The 14,497-nt window shown below is 44.5% G+C and overlaps 1 protein-coding gene across 1 annotated transcript in view; it reads left to right on the top strand.

Annotated features, from left to right (window-relative positions):
* The window catches only part of LOC123482484 (MAM domain-containing glycosylphosphatidylinositol anchor protein 1-like), a 231,741-nt gene that overhangs the window by 133,155 nt on the left and 84,089 nt on the right, over positions 1–14,497 (top strand). Inside the window, exon 4 of the mRNA XM_045210359.1 lies at positions 9,418–9,592. Within this exon, the coding sequence (XP_045066294.1) occupies positions 9,418–9,592 (175 nt within the window). The remainder of the gene's footprint in view (positions 1–9,417; positions 9,593–14,497) is intronic.

Below are 14,497 nucleotides of genomic sequence, written 5' to 3' on the forward strand. Positions count from 1 at the left end.
ATTTTTAGCACACATGACTGTAAGTCGCTTTGGATAAAAGCGTCTACTAAATGGCATATTATTATTATTATCTTTTCATTAAGTTTGTGGATGAACTGACTAAGTTGCCACAGTTTAGCCTGGTCAACGTCCAAGCAGGAAACAAATCTAGTACAAGATTAAGACCAATTTTTTCCCATCTTTTGAGTATAGCAGCCCATTATAAATCATATGGACTATTAACTTGTGCTAACAACATAATTCTAGTGGAAGTTTCATATGTGTAACTTGATCAAAGGGGATCTCAAAGGACCTTGGTCAAAGGAGGGTATAGGATGTCGATGAGCCAGCATATATCAACCAGATGAATTGATCCGATATATTGCTGTGATGCCTTGTCTGTCATTCCTTTATCTGACTGGCAATACAGAACTCTCTTTGCCTTAGCTGCCCCCTCTCCTCTCTCTCCTCCATCATTTTTCACACCATCCCATAACTGCCATTATGAATTAACTTCCAGCTAAGTGACACCGATTCAAGTCGACGATCCTGGAGGCAGCGTTTATTACTTAATGCCCATTGTTCTCCGCGTTTAATCTCCGAGTGATCCTTTCCCTCCTCTCTTTCCCAGTGAGGGAGAATAATGAAAACGGTTATTGCCACAGTAAGTTTATTTTAAGCTCAGCAGCGTTTTTTAAATTTTTATTAGCAAGCGTTTGAAAAACCCTGCTTCGTCAGGGATCTCTCTCTGGGCGTTTGTTGAGATCCGTCTCGTTTCTCCTCCCTCCTTCCCTCCCTCTCTACCATTCCTCTTTCTTTAGTCACACAGCAACGTGTGTGGGATTGTGCTGTGCCAATTACTCACTCCAAATACTCTTCCAACAATAGACGGATTATGATGATCGGCCCATTTTGAACGAGCATAATGGAGTAGCGCACTGAGGCGTAGCTCAGTGTGTTCACGCTGTCAGTTGTGTTTGTGAACAAATCCAGTGAAGAATCGTATTAGTAGGACTTCACCTGATACTATACCCCAGCCATTTTGTAATTTTGAAGCATGTAATCTAGCTACTTTCTGACCACATTACACAAGTTAATCTTATCAATAGTTAACATTTATTGAAACACAATTAAATTAACACTATCAAGTAGGCTGCCTTAAAAAAAAGTAACAGTGTCCGGTTTCCCAGACACATATTAAGCCTAGTCCTGGACTAGACATTCTCTGTTGAACATGCTTTTTAGTCCAGGACTAGGTTTAGTGTCTGGGAAACCAGCCCAAAATGTCAGTGTGTAAAATAGTGGTAACAATGAAGTTGCATACTGTACATTAACAAATGAGGAGCCTTAAACCCAGTACAATTGTTGATAGATAGGCTAAGGGCTCGATTCAATCCGTATTGTCAAAGTTCAGTGCTATAGCACGATTTAAGTTGAAAGGCAATGCTCAATTGGAAACTACCTTTAAATGTCAAGCACGCTATAGCGCTGAACTTTGGCGGTACAAATTTAATCGAGCCCTAAGGCTCAGTATTGTTTTAGGCCGGGTCTGTGTAGTGTACAGACCAGGGGTTGGGGACAAATCCATTCACGGGAGGTGGATGGGACACTGCGGAAAACCATTTCAAACACTTAACCTGAAAGCTGGAGTGCGTATGTGTGTGTGTCTGCCTGTTTGTGAAAGAGAGTGTGAGCGTGTGTGCGGGACATGTCAAAGACTTAACCCGGACACCAACGTGTCGCCTGCCAGTTGTTGACCGATGTTAACCTTCCTCGCCTCTCCCAGGTATCTCTTCATCACTCACTATCCATCCATATCTCACCACTCCAGCTCTTTTCCTCCAAACACCCCCTCCTCTCCACTCCTTTACCCCCTCATACTTCCTCCCCTTTCTTTTTCTGTTGCACGTATCGAAGCGTAACTTGTTTTTCCTCTGTGTTTGTCCTCTGCCTCGGCACTGCGGCAATGATCCACAACAAACACGCATAATGAGTGTCTGCACTCGGCGGGTCAATACAGTTTAACCAATCTTATCCATAGATAAACCGGTATTATGCAGTGGCGGGGTCTCTGATAGTGGTAGAGGGGGTTTGGATAGCTGTAACCGTAGCATTATCTATGTGTGCACTATGACAGAGGAATGGATATTTGGATAGAGCAGTTGAAAGGCTTTGTAGTACTTAATAGTGGAAGACACAGATTAAGCGTAACCCTGGACTAAAAAGCACTTTCAAAGGACAATCTCAATTGAGCATGCTTTTAAGTCCAGGACTAGGCTTAATCTGTGTCTGGGAAACCGAGCCTACAAGTACAGGGTGCTATGCTATGGCTAGGTGCCTTTCAGGGACTTAATGGCCACTATGATTGATAGAGCTGCCTTAAACTAATGGATTAAATAAACTAAACAAACAATAGTTGACATGTAGAACCCAAATGAAGTCTTTATTGTATTCAGAGATATTGTGTTGTCGGTTTGATTTTAGAATCGTGGGAATCCAAAGGCTGTTTTCCCAGACACAGGTTAAGCCAAGTCCTGGACTAGAAACCATGATTAATGGGGAATCTCCATTGAAATAGCTTTTAAATCTAGGACTAGGCTTTCTTTGGAGATTCTCCATTAAGCATGGTTTCTAGTCCAGAACTAGGCTTAATCTGTGTCTGCCCAGTGACACAAGCCTACCAGATGAGCTAAATCACTTCTATGCTCGCTACGAAACAAGCAACACTGAATCATGCATGAAAGCATCAGCTGTTCCGAATGACTATGTGATCAAGCTCTCTGTAGCCGATGTGAGTAAGACCTTTACATTCAGACGGATACCAGGACGTGTACTCCGAGCATGCGATGACCAACTGGCAAGTTTCTTCACTGACATTTTCAACATGTCCCTGACTGAGTCTGTAATACCAACATGTTTCAAGCAGACCACCATAGTCCCTATGCCCAAGAACACTAAGATAACCTACCTAAATGACTATCGACCCGTAGCACTCACGCCTGTAGCCATGAAGTGCTTTGAAAGGCTGGTCATAGCTCACATCAACACCATTATCCCAGAAACCCTAGACCCACTCCAATTTGCATACCGCCCCGACAGATCCACAGATGATGCAATCTCTATTGCACTCCACACTGCCATTTCCCACCTGGACAAGAGGAACACCTATGTGAGATTGCTATTCATTGACCTCAGCTCAGCGTTCCACACCATAGTGCCCTCAAAGCTCATCACTAAGCTAAGGACCTTGGACTAAACACCTCCCTCTGCAACTGGATCCTGGACTTCATGACGGGCCGCCCCCAGGTGGTAAGGGTAGGTAACAACACATCTGCCACGCTGATCCTCAACACGGGGGCCCCTCAGGGGTGCGTGCTCAGTCCCCACCTGTACTCCCTGTTCACCCATGACTGCATGGCCAGGCACAACTCCAACACCATCATTAAGAGTGCCGACGACACAACAGTGGTAGGCCTGATCACTGACAATGATGAGACAGCCTATAGGGAGGAGGTCAGCGACCTGGCCGTGTGGTGCCAGGATAACAAACTCTCCCTCAACGTGATCAAGACAAAGGAGAAGATTGTGGACTACAGGAAAAAAAAGAGGACTGAGCACGCCCCCATTCTCATCGACGGGGCTGTAGTGGAACAGGTTGAGAGCTTAAAGTTCCTTGGTGTCCACATCACCAACAAACTATCATGGTTCAAACACACCAAGACAGTCGTGAAGAGGGCACGACAAAGCCTATACACCCTCAGGAGACTGAAAAGATTTGGCATGGGTCCTCAGATCCTGAAAATGTTCTATAGCTGCACCATCGCGAGCATCCTGACTGGTTGCATCACCGCCTGGTATGGCAACTGCTCTGCCTCCAACCGCAAGGCACTACAGAGGGTAGTGCGTATGACCCAGTACATCACTGGGGCCAAGCTTCCTGCCATCCATGACCTCTATAAGATCACCTCCTCCCAACTGCCCACTGCACTGAGGCTAGGAAACACTGTCACCACCGATAAATCTACAATAATCGAGAATTCCATGCTTTCCACCTGGCTACCCCTACCCCGGCCACCAGCTCTGCACCCTCTGCTGCAATTTGCCCATGCCCCCCCCCCCCACTTCTCCGACACACAAATGCAGACAGCTGATGTTCTGAAAGAGCTGAAAAATCTGGACCCCTACAAATCAGCTGGGCTAGACAATCTGGACCCTTTCTTTCTATAATTATCCTCCAAAATTGTCGCAACCCCTATTTCTAGCCTGTTCAACCTCTCTTTCGTAACGTCTGAGATCCCCAGAGATTGGAAAGCTGCCTGCGGTCATCCCCCTCTTCAAAGGGGGTGACACTCTAGATCCAAACTGTTACAGACCTATATCCATCCTGCCCTGCCTTTCGAAAGTATTTGAAAGCCAAGTTAACAAACAGATCACTGACATTTTCGAATCCCACCGTACCTTCTCCGCTATGCAATCAGGTTTCCGAGCTGGTCATGGGTGCACCTCAGCCACGCTCAAGGTCCTAAACGATATTATAACCGCGGTCGATAAAAGACAGTACTGCGCAGTAGTCTTCATCGACCTGGCCAAGGCTTTCGACTCTGTCAAGCACTGCATTGTTATTGGCAGACTAAATAGCCTTGATTTCTCTAATGACTGCCTCACCTGGTTCACCAACTACTTCTCAGATAGAGTTCAATGTGTCAAATCGGAGGGCCTGTTGTCTGGACCTCTGGCCGTCTCTATGGGGGTGCCACAGGGTTCAATTCTCGGGCCGACTCTATTCTCTGTGTATATCAATGATGTTGCTCTTGCTGCTGGTGAAGCTCGGATCCACCTCTATGCGGACGACACCATTTTGTATGCATGTGGCCCTTCATTGGACACTGTGTTAACAAACCTCCAAACGAGTTTCAACGCCATACAACACTCCTTCCGTAGCCTCCAACTGCTCTTAAACACTAGTAAAAATAAATGCATGCTCTTCAACCGAACGCTGCTTGCACCCGCCCACCCGACTAGAGTCACTACTCTCAGCGGGTCTGACCTAGAGTATGTGGACAACTACAAATACCTAGGTGTCTGGTTAGACTGTAAACTCTCCTTCCAGACTCACATTAAGCATCTCCAATCAAAAGTTAGATCTAGAATCAGCTTCCTATTTCGCAACAAAGCCTCCTTCACTCATGCTCCCAAACATGCCCTCGTAAAACTGACTATCCTACTGATCCTTGAATTCGGCAATGTCATTTACAAAATAGCCTCCAACACTCTACTCAGCAAATTGGATGTAGTCTATCACAGTGGCATCAGTTTTGTCACCAAAGCCCCATATACTACCCACCATTGTGACCTGTACGCTCTTGTTGGCTGGCCCTCACTACATATTCGTCGCCAAACCCACTAGCTCCAGGTCATCTATAAATCACTGCTAGGCAAATCCCTGTCTTACCTTAGCTCACTGGTCACCATAACAACACCCACCCATAGTCTGCGCTCCAGCAGGTATATCTCACTGGTCATCCCCAAAGCCAACACCTCCTTTGGCCACCATTCCTTCCAGTTCTCTGCTGCCAATGACTGGAACAAACTGCAAAAATCTCTAAAGCTGGAGACTCTTATCTCCCTCACTAACTTTAAGCGTCAGTTGTCAGAGCAGCTTACCGATCACTGCACCTGTACACAGCCATTCTGAAATTAGCCCACCCAACTACCTCATCCCCATATTGTTATTTATTTTGCTAATTTGCACCCCAGTATCTCTATTTGCACATCATCTTTTGCACATCTATCATTCCAGTGTTAATATGAATTTGTAACTATTTTGCACTATGGCCTTACCTCCATAACTTACTACATTTGCACACACTGTATATATATTTTCTGTTTGTATTTTTGACTCTATGTTTTGTTTACCCCATATGTAACTCTGTGTTGTTTTTATCGCACTGCTTTGCTTTATCTTGGCCAGGTCACAGTTGTAAATGAGAACTTGTTCTCAACTGGCTTACCTGGTTAAATAAAGGTGAAAAAAAAAAATATATATATATATACCAGGCGATCTCAGAGGAAGGCCCTAAAAATTGTCAAAGACTCCAGCCACCCTAGTCATAGACTGTTCTCTCTGCTAATGCACGGCAAGCGGTACCGGAGCACCAAGTCTAGGTCCAAAAGGCTTCTTAACAGCTTCTACCCCAAGCCATAAGAGTCCTGAACAGCTAATCATGGCTACCCGGACAATTTGCATCCCCCCCCCTTTTACTCTGCTGCTACTCTGTTTATTACTTATGCATAGTCACTTTAACTCTACCCATATGTACATATTACCTCAATTACCTCGACTAACCGGTGCCCCCGCACATTGACTCTGTACCGGTACCCCCTGTATATAACCTCCCTACTGTTATTTTATTTTACTGCTGCTCTTTAATTATTTGCTATTTTTATTTTTTACTTAAACTGCATTGTTGGTTATGGGCTTATAAGTAAGCATTTCACTGTAATGTCTACACCTGTTGTATTCGGCACATGTGCCAAATAACATTTGATTTGATTTGATTTTTATTTGTGTCCTGGATGCCAGTCCTAGATATCCATATTTTGTTATGGGCCAAGATGTTTGACTGAGTGGACACAGACCTTCAGTCTCCAAGTGTTTTGTGTGAGAATTTTCACTTTAGGACCAATGGAACTGTCTAAAAATGGGCGATAGGCATGAAGAGTTGAATTGAAATAACTCCTGTTTCGAGACCTGTTGTGCAGCACTGTGTGGCACTGAGGGGATTGAGAGTAGAGCAGCAGAAGAAGGATTTCCATATTTGATGGACTAATAAAGTACTATTCTGTGCAGAACTCTCCCTCAATACACCAATACCATTGAGTCACGTTCACATCCGAACCCCAGTGTCCCGAATCCCTTGTTGAATCCAATCTTGCAGTCTTGCGTTCTCTAGGGCTTATTGTCTCTTCTGTATGCAGTACCCCTAAGAACATAAAACATATATTTGGTGAATGAACTGAGATTCATTAATTTCTTGCTTTAGTTCCTCAAATAATTCGCAGGAAAGCAGGGAGGGGTTTGTGATAAAAATACACTTTCTGTTGAACTGCGAGACTCGTTGCATCTCCCTACTCCAGCAATAAAGGAAGAGAATAGAGGAAGATACTGTACGCTGGTGTGACATAGCTCCTCCACAGGGAACTCTGGGGAAAATAAAAGCTGGTGAGGAGAAAGAGGGTGATGTTTATCTACTTCCAGCCTTTTCTCTCTCTCTCTCTCTCTCTCTCTCTCTCTCTCTCTCTCTCTCTCTCTCTCTCTCTCTCTCTCTCTCTCTCGAAGTTTCCCCTATGTACAGATCTAGAATCAGCTTCCCTCCCTTAACCATTAGTGGGAAAAATGCAAAACTGACCCAAGATCAGCATCTATGGGCAACTTCACCCTACAGTGCACCTCATGATCTCAACGCAATAACAACACCTATTTACCTCTTTGTTTGTCACTTACAGATTCTAATGACATCTGACACCAAGTTGCTGGATAACATTCACAGTCTAGGGTCAAATTGATGGCTATATCCCAAATGGCACCCTACTGTATAATGCACTCCTGTTGACCAGAGCCCTAAAGGCCCTGCTCTTGGGATGCAAACAAAGAATACTCATAAGTACAGGTACTGCAACACTGTATTCACCCTATTGTGACTGTTTTGCCTTACCCCTGGCAAGCCCATTTAATTAATTGTATTTATTGAACCACATCATCATACCATGGTAGACAGATCGACTCGTCTTTAGCATTGCTTCATCAAGCCTACTCAGCCTTTGCATACACACACATAAAGAGCACAGCCTCACACACTCACAGTCACTAACCATCGACAGTACACACGCATACACACACAGACCATTGAGTCTCTAACTATCGACAACAGGGTCCCACACCTAATTCCTCACCTTCCCCTCCTCGTCCGATCAATGAGAAACAGCTGTCTCCATATGCGGAGACAAACAAACCTGAATAAACAACAACGAGGAGTGTTTACACAGCGCCTAGCTAATCCTATAATCCTGACCGTGCGTCGTAACCTACACGTCCCAAATGGCACCCTATGCCCTATTTAGTGCACTCGTTTTGACCAGGGCCCATAAGGTATCCCATAGGGCTCTGGTCAAAAGTCATGCACTAAATAGGGCATAGGGTGCCATTTGGGACGTTCCCCTACACATCCCCTATTCCTCAATCTAGTGCTGTGCTATTATAGCCCAGCTCACGTTGTTATCAGGAATGACCTCTGATAGTAAGAGGATGGAGTTAATTGTCCTGTAGAGGTTGATATGATAGTAGATCAGGCTTTAATTGGTATTAATTGAATTTGTTTAATTGACATCGATCATGGCGATAGTGTTGCGCAAAGATCAACGTATAGAGGTGGTTGGTTTTTATAGTCTCTTGAGTGTCTTTTTTTACTCGAAAGAGCTTGGTTTTAAGCATGAAAGCAGTTATCTGCTTTTTCACAAGATGAAAATAATGAAAGCAGTGAACAAACTGGACAAAGTGCACAATGGATATTACAGTGAAGTATGCCAATCTTAGAAAAAAAGGTTCCAAAAGGGTTCTTTGGCTGTCCCCATAGGAGAACCCTTTTTGGTTCCAGGTAGAACCCTTTTGGGTTCTATGTAGAACCTTCTGTGGAGGAAAGGGTTCTACCTGGAACCAAAAAGGGTTCATCAAATGGTTCTTCTCGTTTCAGATATTTTTTATTGTGAAGCATATAAAACATACAATTTAACAAAGTGGCATGAGTTTCTTTTATACATAAAAAAAAAACACAGGATGAAAACAAAATAAGTACATCAAAAATGGCATGTAGAGAAAAGGAAAAATCCCAAGACAATCAACCAAAAAAACTAAGTATTCCCACCCACCACCACCCCAAAGTGGCATCCCGGCAAGCTCCCCCCTCAGGCACTCCACATCTCCCCCCCAGCTGCCTCCACCCAGCCCCCCACATTCCCCCCCACCCAACTCCAACTGCTCATGGATTAAAAAAAAAGTACACGTGGTTCTAGTTTATTCAGCTGCTATATCCTAAATGTAATGGAGCAAGGGATGCCAATTCTTTTCAAATTTGGTAATGGCACTTCTACAGAAAGGTTGTAGATCAACGCTTTTGGCTGGGTATAGTATATATTACATTTTTGTCATTTAGCAGATGCTCTTATCCAGAGCGACTAGGGTTAAGTGCCTTGCTTAAGGGCACATCAACAGATTTTTCACCTAGTCGGCTCGGGGATTAGAACCAGTGACCTTTCGGTTACTGGCAAAACACTCTTACCCACTAAGCTACCTGCCACCCAGGTATATTCACTCTGTACTCACTCTATACTATACTCTGAGCCTAACTAACTAACTCAATCCCTCTCCCTCGCCCCCTGCAGGTGCGGTGGACCAAGACGGCGGGAAGCGCCTCTGACAAGTTCCAGGAGACATCCATCTACAATGAGACGCTGCGCATCGATGGCATCCAGCGGGTGCAGGGCGGCCGCTACTACTGCAAGGCCGACAACGGGGTGGGGGTGGCTGCCATCAAGTCCATCCGGGTAGACGTGCAGTGTAAGTCGGCAGGGAACGCCGCGATCGATCCCTCCACTTCCCCCTCCCCAAACCAATCCCAGAATGGGTCATTCCCAGAATTTATGTCTGGAATTTGGAAGGAACTTGGCAGGAAAATGGTGGTAAATTTCTAAATGGGAATGAGCTCTCCGGGAGTATCCGTTAGGGATATTTAGATGGTAAATGGGTGGAGGTTTTGACATTGAAGTTGTTAGCTTTGGGTTGGAAAACTTCAAAGGGACTAGGGCACGCGTCAAACTCATTTCACGGAGGGCCGAGTGTCTGTGGGTTACCGCTCCTCGCTTATACTTGATTGATAAATTAAGGTCACTAATTAGTAAGGAACTCCCCTCATCTGGTTGTCTAGGTCTTAATATATGTATATATATTTTTTAAACAGGAGAAACTAGGCCCTCAATGGATTGAGTTTGACACCCCTGTACTAGGGTGTTTTTAGGGTAAAAGTTAGTTGGGTAAAAGTGAGATATATTTATTTTGACTGTTTTAGCCATGGGAAAGAAGAAAGGAAGAAGATTATAAATATATTAAAAAAAAAATATGGATATTCCTGGAGAGGCTAGGAGTGGCGGGATCTAAAGGAGAGTATGGGAGAGTTAGTCCAGGTGGCACGGGGCCACCCTGTGAACGGGGCCTCGTGCTGCTGCCTGTTGCCACCGACCCACTGTCCCCCTGAGTCAGTGGCCAGGTCAGGGCCCTCAGCCAGGCTTGGTATAGTGCCTCCTACTGCATTGCACAGATGTGATATCTCTAAAATCCTTTAACATTATACATTACTACAACCAGACCTGCCATTCACCCCAAGCACAACACAGCACAGGATCAGGATAGGCACACGTTTTTTAAAAACCTATGTGCCCTTTAACATTGTATATAATGTTTCCCTACTATTGGCTTGTCCATCATCCTTCAACAAAAAGACCAGCTAGGTCTATGTCTTTTAGACCGGGCACACTAACTCCCCTTCCTACTTCCCTCACTCCCTTCGCCTCCCCCCCCCCGCCCGATTGTGTTAACCTCCTGGTCCCTGGAGGGCGGTAATTGCGGGGCGAGTAAACAGGGCGAGCTGCGGTGCTGACAGGGGAGGCAGAGGGTAACCAGTAGTGACGGGTGACGCTTGTTCAATTTTCCCTCCCCGCCGCATCTCAGAGTGTGCTGGCCCAGTGACTTTGGAAGTGAGGGAGAGAAAGAGAGGAGGCAGTAATTATAGTGGGAGAGAGGGCTGGCAGGCAGCGGCGAGCCTCCACCTCTCCTCCTCTTCTGCCACCCTTTTCCCCCTCTCTTTCCACACCTTGGTCTTATTGTGTGCAGAGAGGGTGTGGGAGAGGAAAGGGGATCTAGGCAGTGTGAGAGGGAGAGGGGGGGTGTGGAGTTAGAAAGGCAGGCAGTAAAGAAGTGAGAGAGAGAAAGAGAGGGATACAGAGATAGTGACACACATCGAGAGACAGAAACAGAGCGAAATCAGAGAAAAAAAAAGACAGCGCGAAAGAGAGAGGAGAAACAGACCAAGACAGGAGAGAGTCAGGATGAACCAGGGGGTAGGTCTGGTTTCAGGTCTCCTTTGGGAACAGTAGACAGCTGGATATCATGGTTCATAATATCATGTCCCCACAGTCAGTGAAGGAGAGAGATAGAGAGCGAAAGGAGGGTAGAGGGTTCGGAGACAGGAGGGAGAGAGAGTTTAAGTAGAGAGAGAGAGAGACAGAGAGAGAAAGAGAGCTGAGAGAGCAGACAAAGAGCGACAGAGAGTAAAGAGGGTGAGAGAATCACACACAGAGAGAGAAGACAGAGATTGGTCCTCAACACTAAAAACAACTGTTTCCACTAACTCCGCCTTAGAAAATCCACTCACGCTATCTTTTGTCAGCGCTGGCCAATTTAGTCCCTTTGTTTACAATAATCGTTTTGAAGGGGTGGCAGGTAGCTTAGTGGTTAAGAGCGTTGTGCCATTAACCGAAAGGTCACTGGTTCTAATCCCCGAGCCGACTAGGTGAAAAATCTGTCGATGTGCCCTTCAGCAAGGCACTTAACCCTAATTGCTCCTGTAAGTCGCTCTGGATAAGAGCGTCTGCTAAATGACTAAAATGTTATGAGCCAGATACTTTTTCTTGTCTCACACCCTCTCTCTCTCTTTTTGTGACTGCGTGTGCATGTGAATGTGTGTGAGTGTGTGTGTGTGTGAGTGCATGTATGGTTGCATGTCTGTTTGTGTGTGCGTGTAAGCTTGCATGTTTGTTTGTGTGACACAGGTCAGAGTGAGGTTAAAGGGATACTTCAGGATGTTGGCAATGCCCCAAACATGCAAGCATACACGCACACATGCGCACTCACACAGACATGCTCACACAAACTCACATGCACACGCAGTCACAGAAAGAGAGAGAGAGGGTGTGAGACATGGCATGCAGGATTGGGCTCAATTCAGAATTTTGGAATTGACTCCAATTCAACTCATGACTTGAAATTTACATTGAATTGGCCACACCCCACAGGATGTAGAATTTGAGTAACGGGAAGTAGAATTTAATTCAGTGCAATTCCAAATAATTATACTCAGTCATAGAACATGACAGAGAATATCACTTTTCTCTGGAAACAATGTTCAGATACTCTTTTAACCTTAGTGCTTAGAATAGTCAATTATATTTCCACCAACCGTTTAATTTGTTTGGCTTCTTTTTGAAGGCATCAGGATCAACCTGATCCTAAACTAATGCATTCCGATATTTAACTCAATGTAAGTGAATAATGAAATATTCGCATACAGGTTTTTTATTATTATATTTTAAAAAAAATAGGAACGCAAGTCTTTATTTTTATTTTTTTTCAGAAATGTTTGGTGATCGACTAGGAATGTCTTGAATATCGACCAGTCGATCTTCAGATCGCAATCTACTGGTTGGTGACCACTGGATGAGTAAGGGAAGAACAGCAGGATAGATAAATACTCACTTAGAGGAAGGGAAGGAAGTATAAACACAAAATTGGAGGGAGGAAGCTAAATTAGACTCGTTCTGAGTGAGGAGAGTCCTGTGAGAGTAATATCATACAAAAACACTACAAAGCGGTTAAATCTAAATTACCTATACAATTATCAAACTTTCCATCATGAACACGTTTCTTATATAACCCTGCCGGTGCAGTTAAATCCACCTAAAAGCAAATATTTTCCACTGCGTTGCAGTACAAGTTCACTTTGTTAATGTCCACAAATGTACTACAAATGTAGAGTGTTTACAAACTCCCTCATCGTTCAAGAAGTCCCAATGAACATTCATTGATAGACACATCATTATCATTGACCTCTCACCTCTGACTTTCCATGCAATGTCAGTTGATGGCTGGCTGAACCTTGACCTTTGGCACTCTGACCAGTGAGACAGTGGGCCAGTGGGCGGGCGGGAGTTTAACTTGTTGCCTCTACTGTTGGATGGACTTGGTTCAGGGACCCATGCTAAAACACCCTATAGTGCTAGCTACCTTAGCCTAGATATCTTAACCTACCTTAGCATAGCCCTCTCCAAAGACCCACCGGAGAATCCACACAGGTAAGGGGGTCTTGGAGGTAGGGTATCCCAAGATGGGGAAAGGGGGGAGGTGGTCATGCTGTGTGGGTGGTGGTGGTGGTTCAATGGGGAAAGCTATGCCTTGTGGTATGTGGGATTGTGTACGCTGATGAATACTGGCCTTCTAGCATTGTTGAATATAGTCCTATATGGTACTGTACTATGGTCTACAAGGATGAAATGAGGATAAACAATTTGTCATGTCAAAACTGTGACCTGGAATGGAAGAATCCACTCATACCCAGTGAGCATTGTATGATCGTCATAGTATGTCCTCTACATGTAGGCACTCACTCGGCGAGTGTTGTTACATGTAAACTGAAAAAAGCTCTTAGCTAGCATGTTAGCTCTCATGTGTGTTGTTGCCTGGGTTGAGCACCAACTCCGGTTTGTCCCTGGTTGACGTCACACTCATCCTCCTCACGCACACAAACACACGAGAGCAAGAGGCACGGACCATGTCACGGAATGGGAATGAGGAACCCAATCACATTGTGAGCACCTTAGAACTGTGTGTGGGTGGGTACACCCAGGCTGGCGAACACACATACACACACACACACACACACACACACAGACAAACACACACAGACAGAAAAACACATACGTAAACACAAACAGATACAGACAAGGAATTCCATGCCCTCTCTCACACACAAAGTTCAGTGGCCACTCCTACAGTGCCTTGCAAAAGTATTCATCCCCCTTGGCGTTTTTCCTATTTTGTTACTTTGCAACCTGTAATTTAAATGGATTTTTATTTGGATTTCATGTAATGGACATACACAAAATAGTCCAAATTGGTGAAGTGAAATGAAAAAAATAACTTGTAAAAAAAAGTCTAAAAAATAAACAACGGAAAAGTGGTGCGTGCATTTGTATTCACGCCTTTTGCTATGAAGACCCTAAATAAGATGTGGTGCAACCAATTACCTTCAGAGGTCACATAATTAGTTAGATTGCACACAGGTGGACTTTATTTAAGTGTCACATGATCTGTCACATGATCTCAGTAAAGTGAGGGAAAAAAGTATTTGATCCCCTGCTGATTTTGTAAGTTTGCCCACTGACAAAGACATGATCAGTCTATAATTTTAATAGTAGGTTTATTTGAACAGTGAGAGACAGAACAACAACAAAAAAATCCAGAAAAACGCATGTAAAAAATTTCATACATTGATTTGCATTTTAATGAGGGAAATAAGTATTTGACCCCTCTGCAAAACATGACTTAGTACTTGGTGGCAAAACCCTTGTTGGCAATCACAGAGGTCAGACGTTTCTTGTAGTTGGCCACCAGATTTGCACACATCTCAGGAGG

This window comes from Coregonus clupeaformis, chromosome 34 (assembly GCF_020615455.1).
Source record: "Coregonus clupeaformis isolate EN_2021a chromosome 34, ASM2061545v1, whole genome shotgun sequence".
In the NCBI taxonomy this organism is placed as follows: Eukaryota; Metazoa; Chordata; class Actinopteri; order Salmoniformes; family Salmonidae; genus Coregonus; species Coregonus clupeaformis.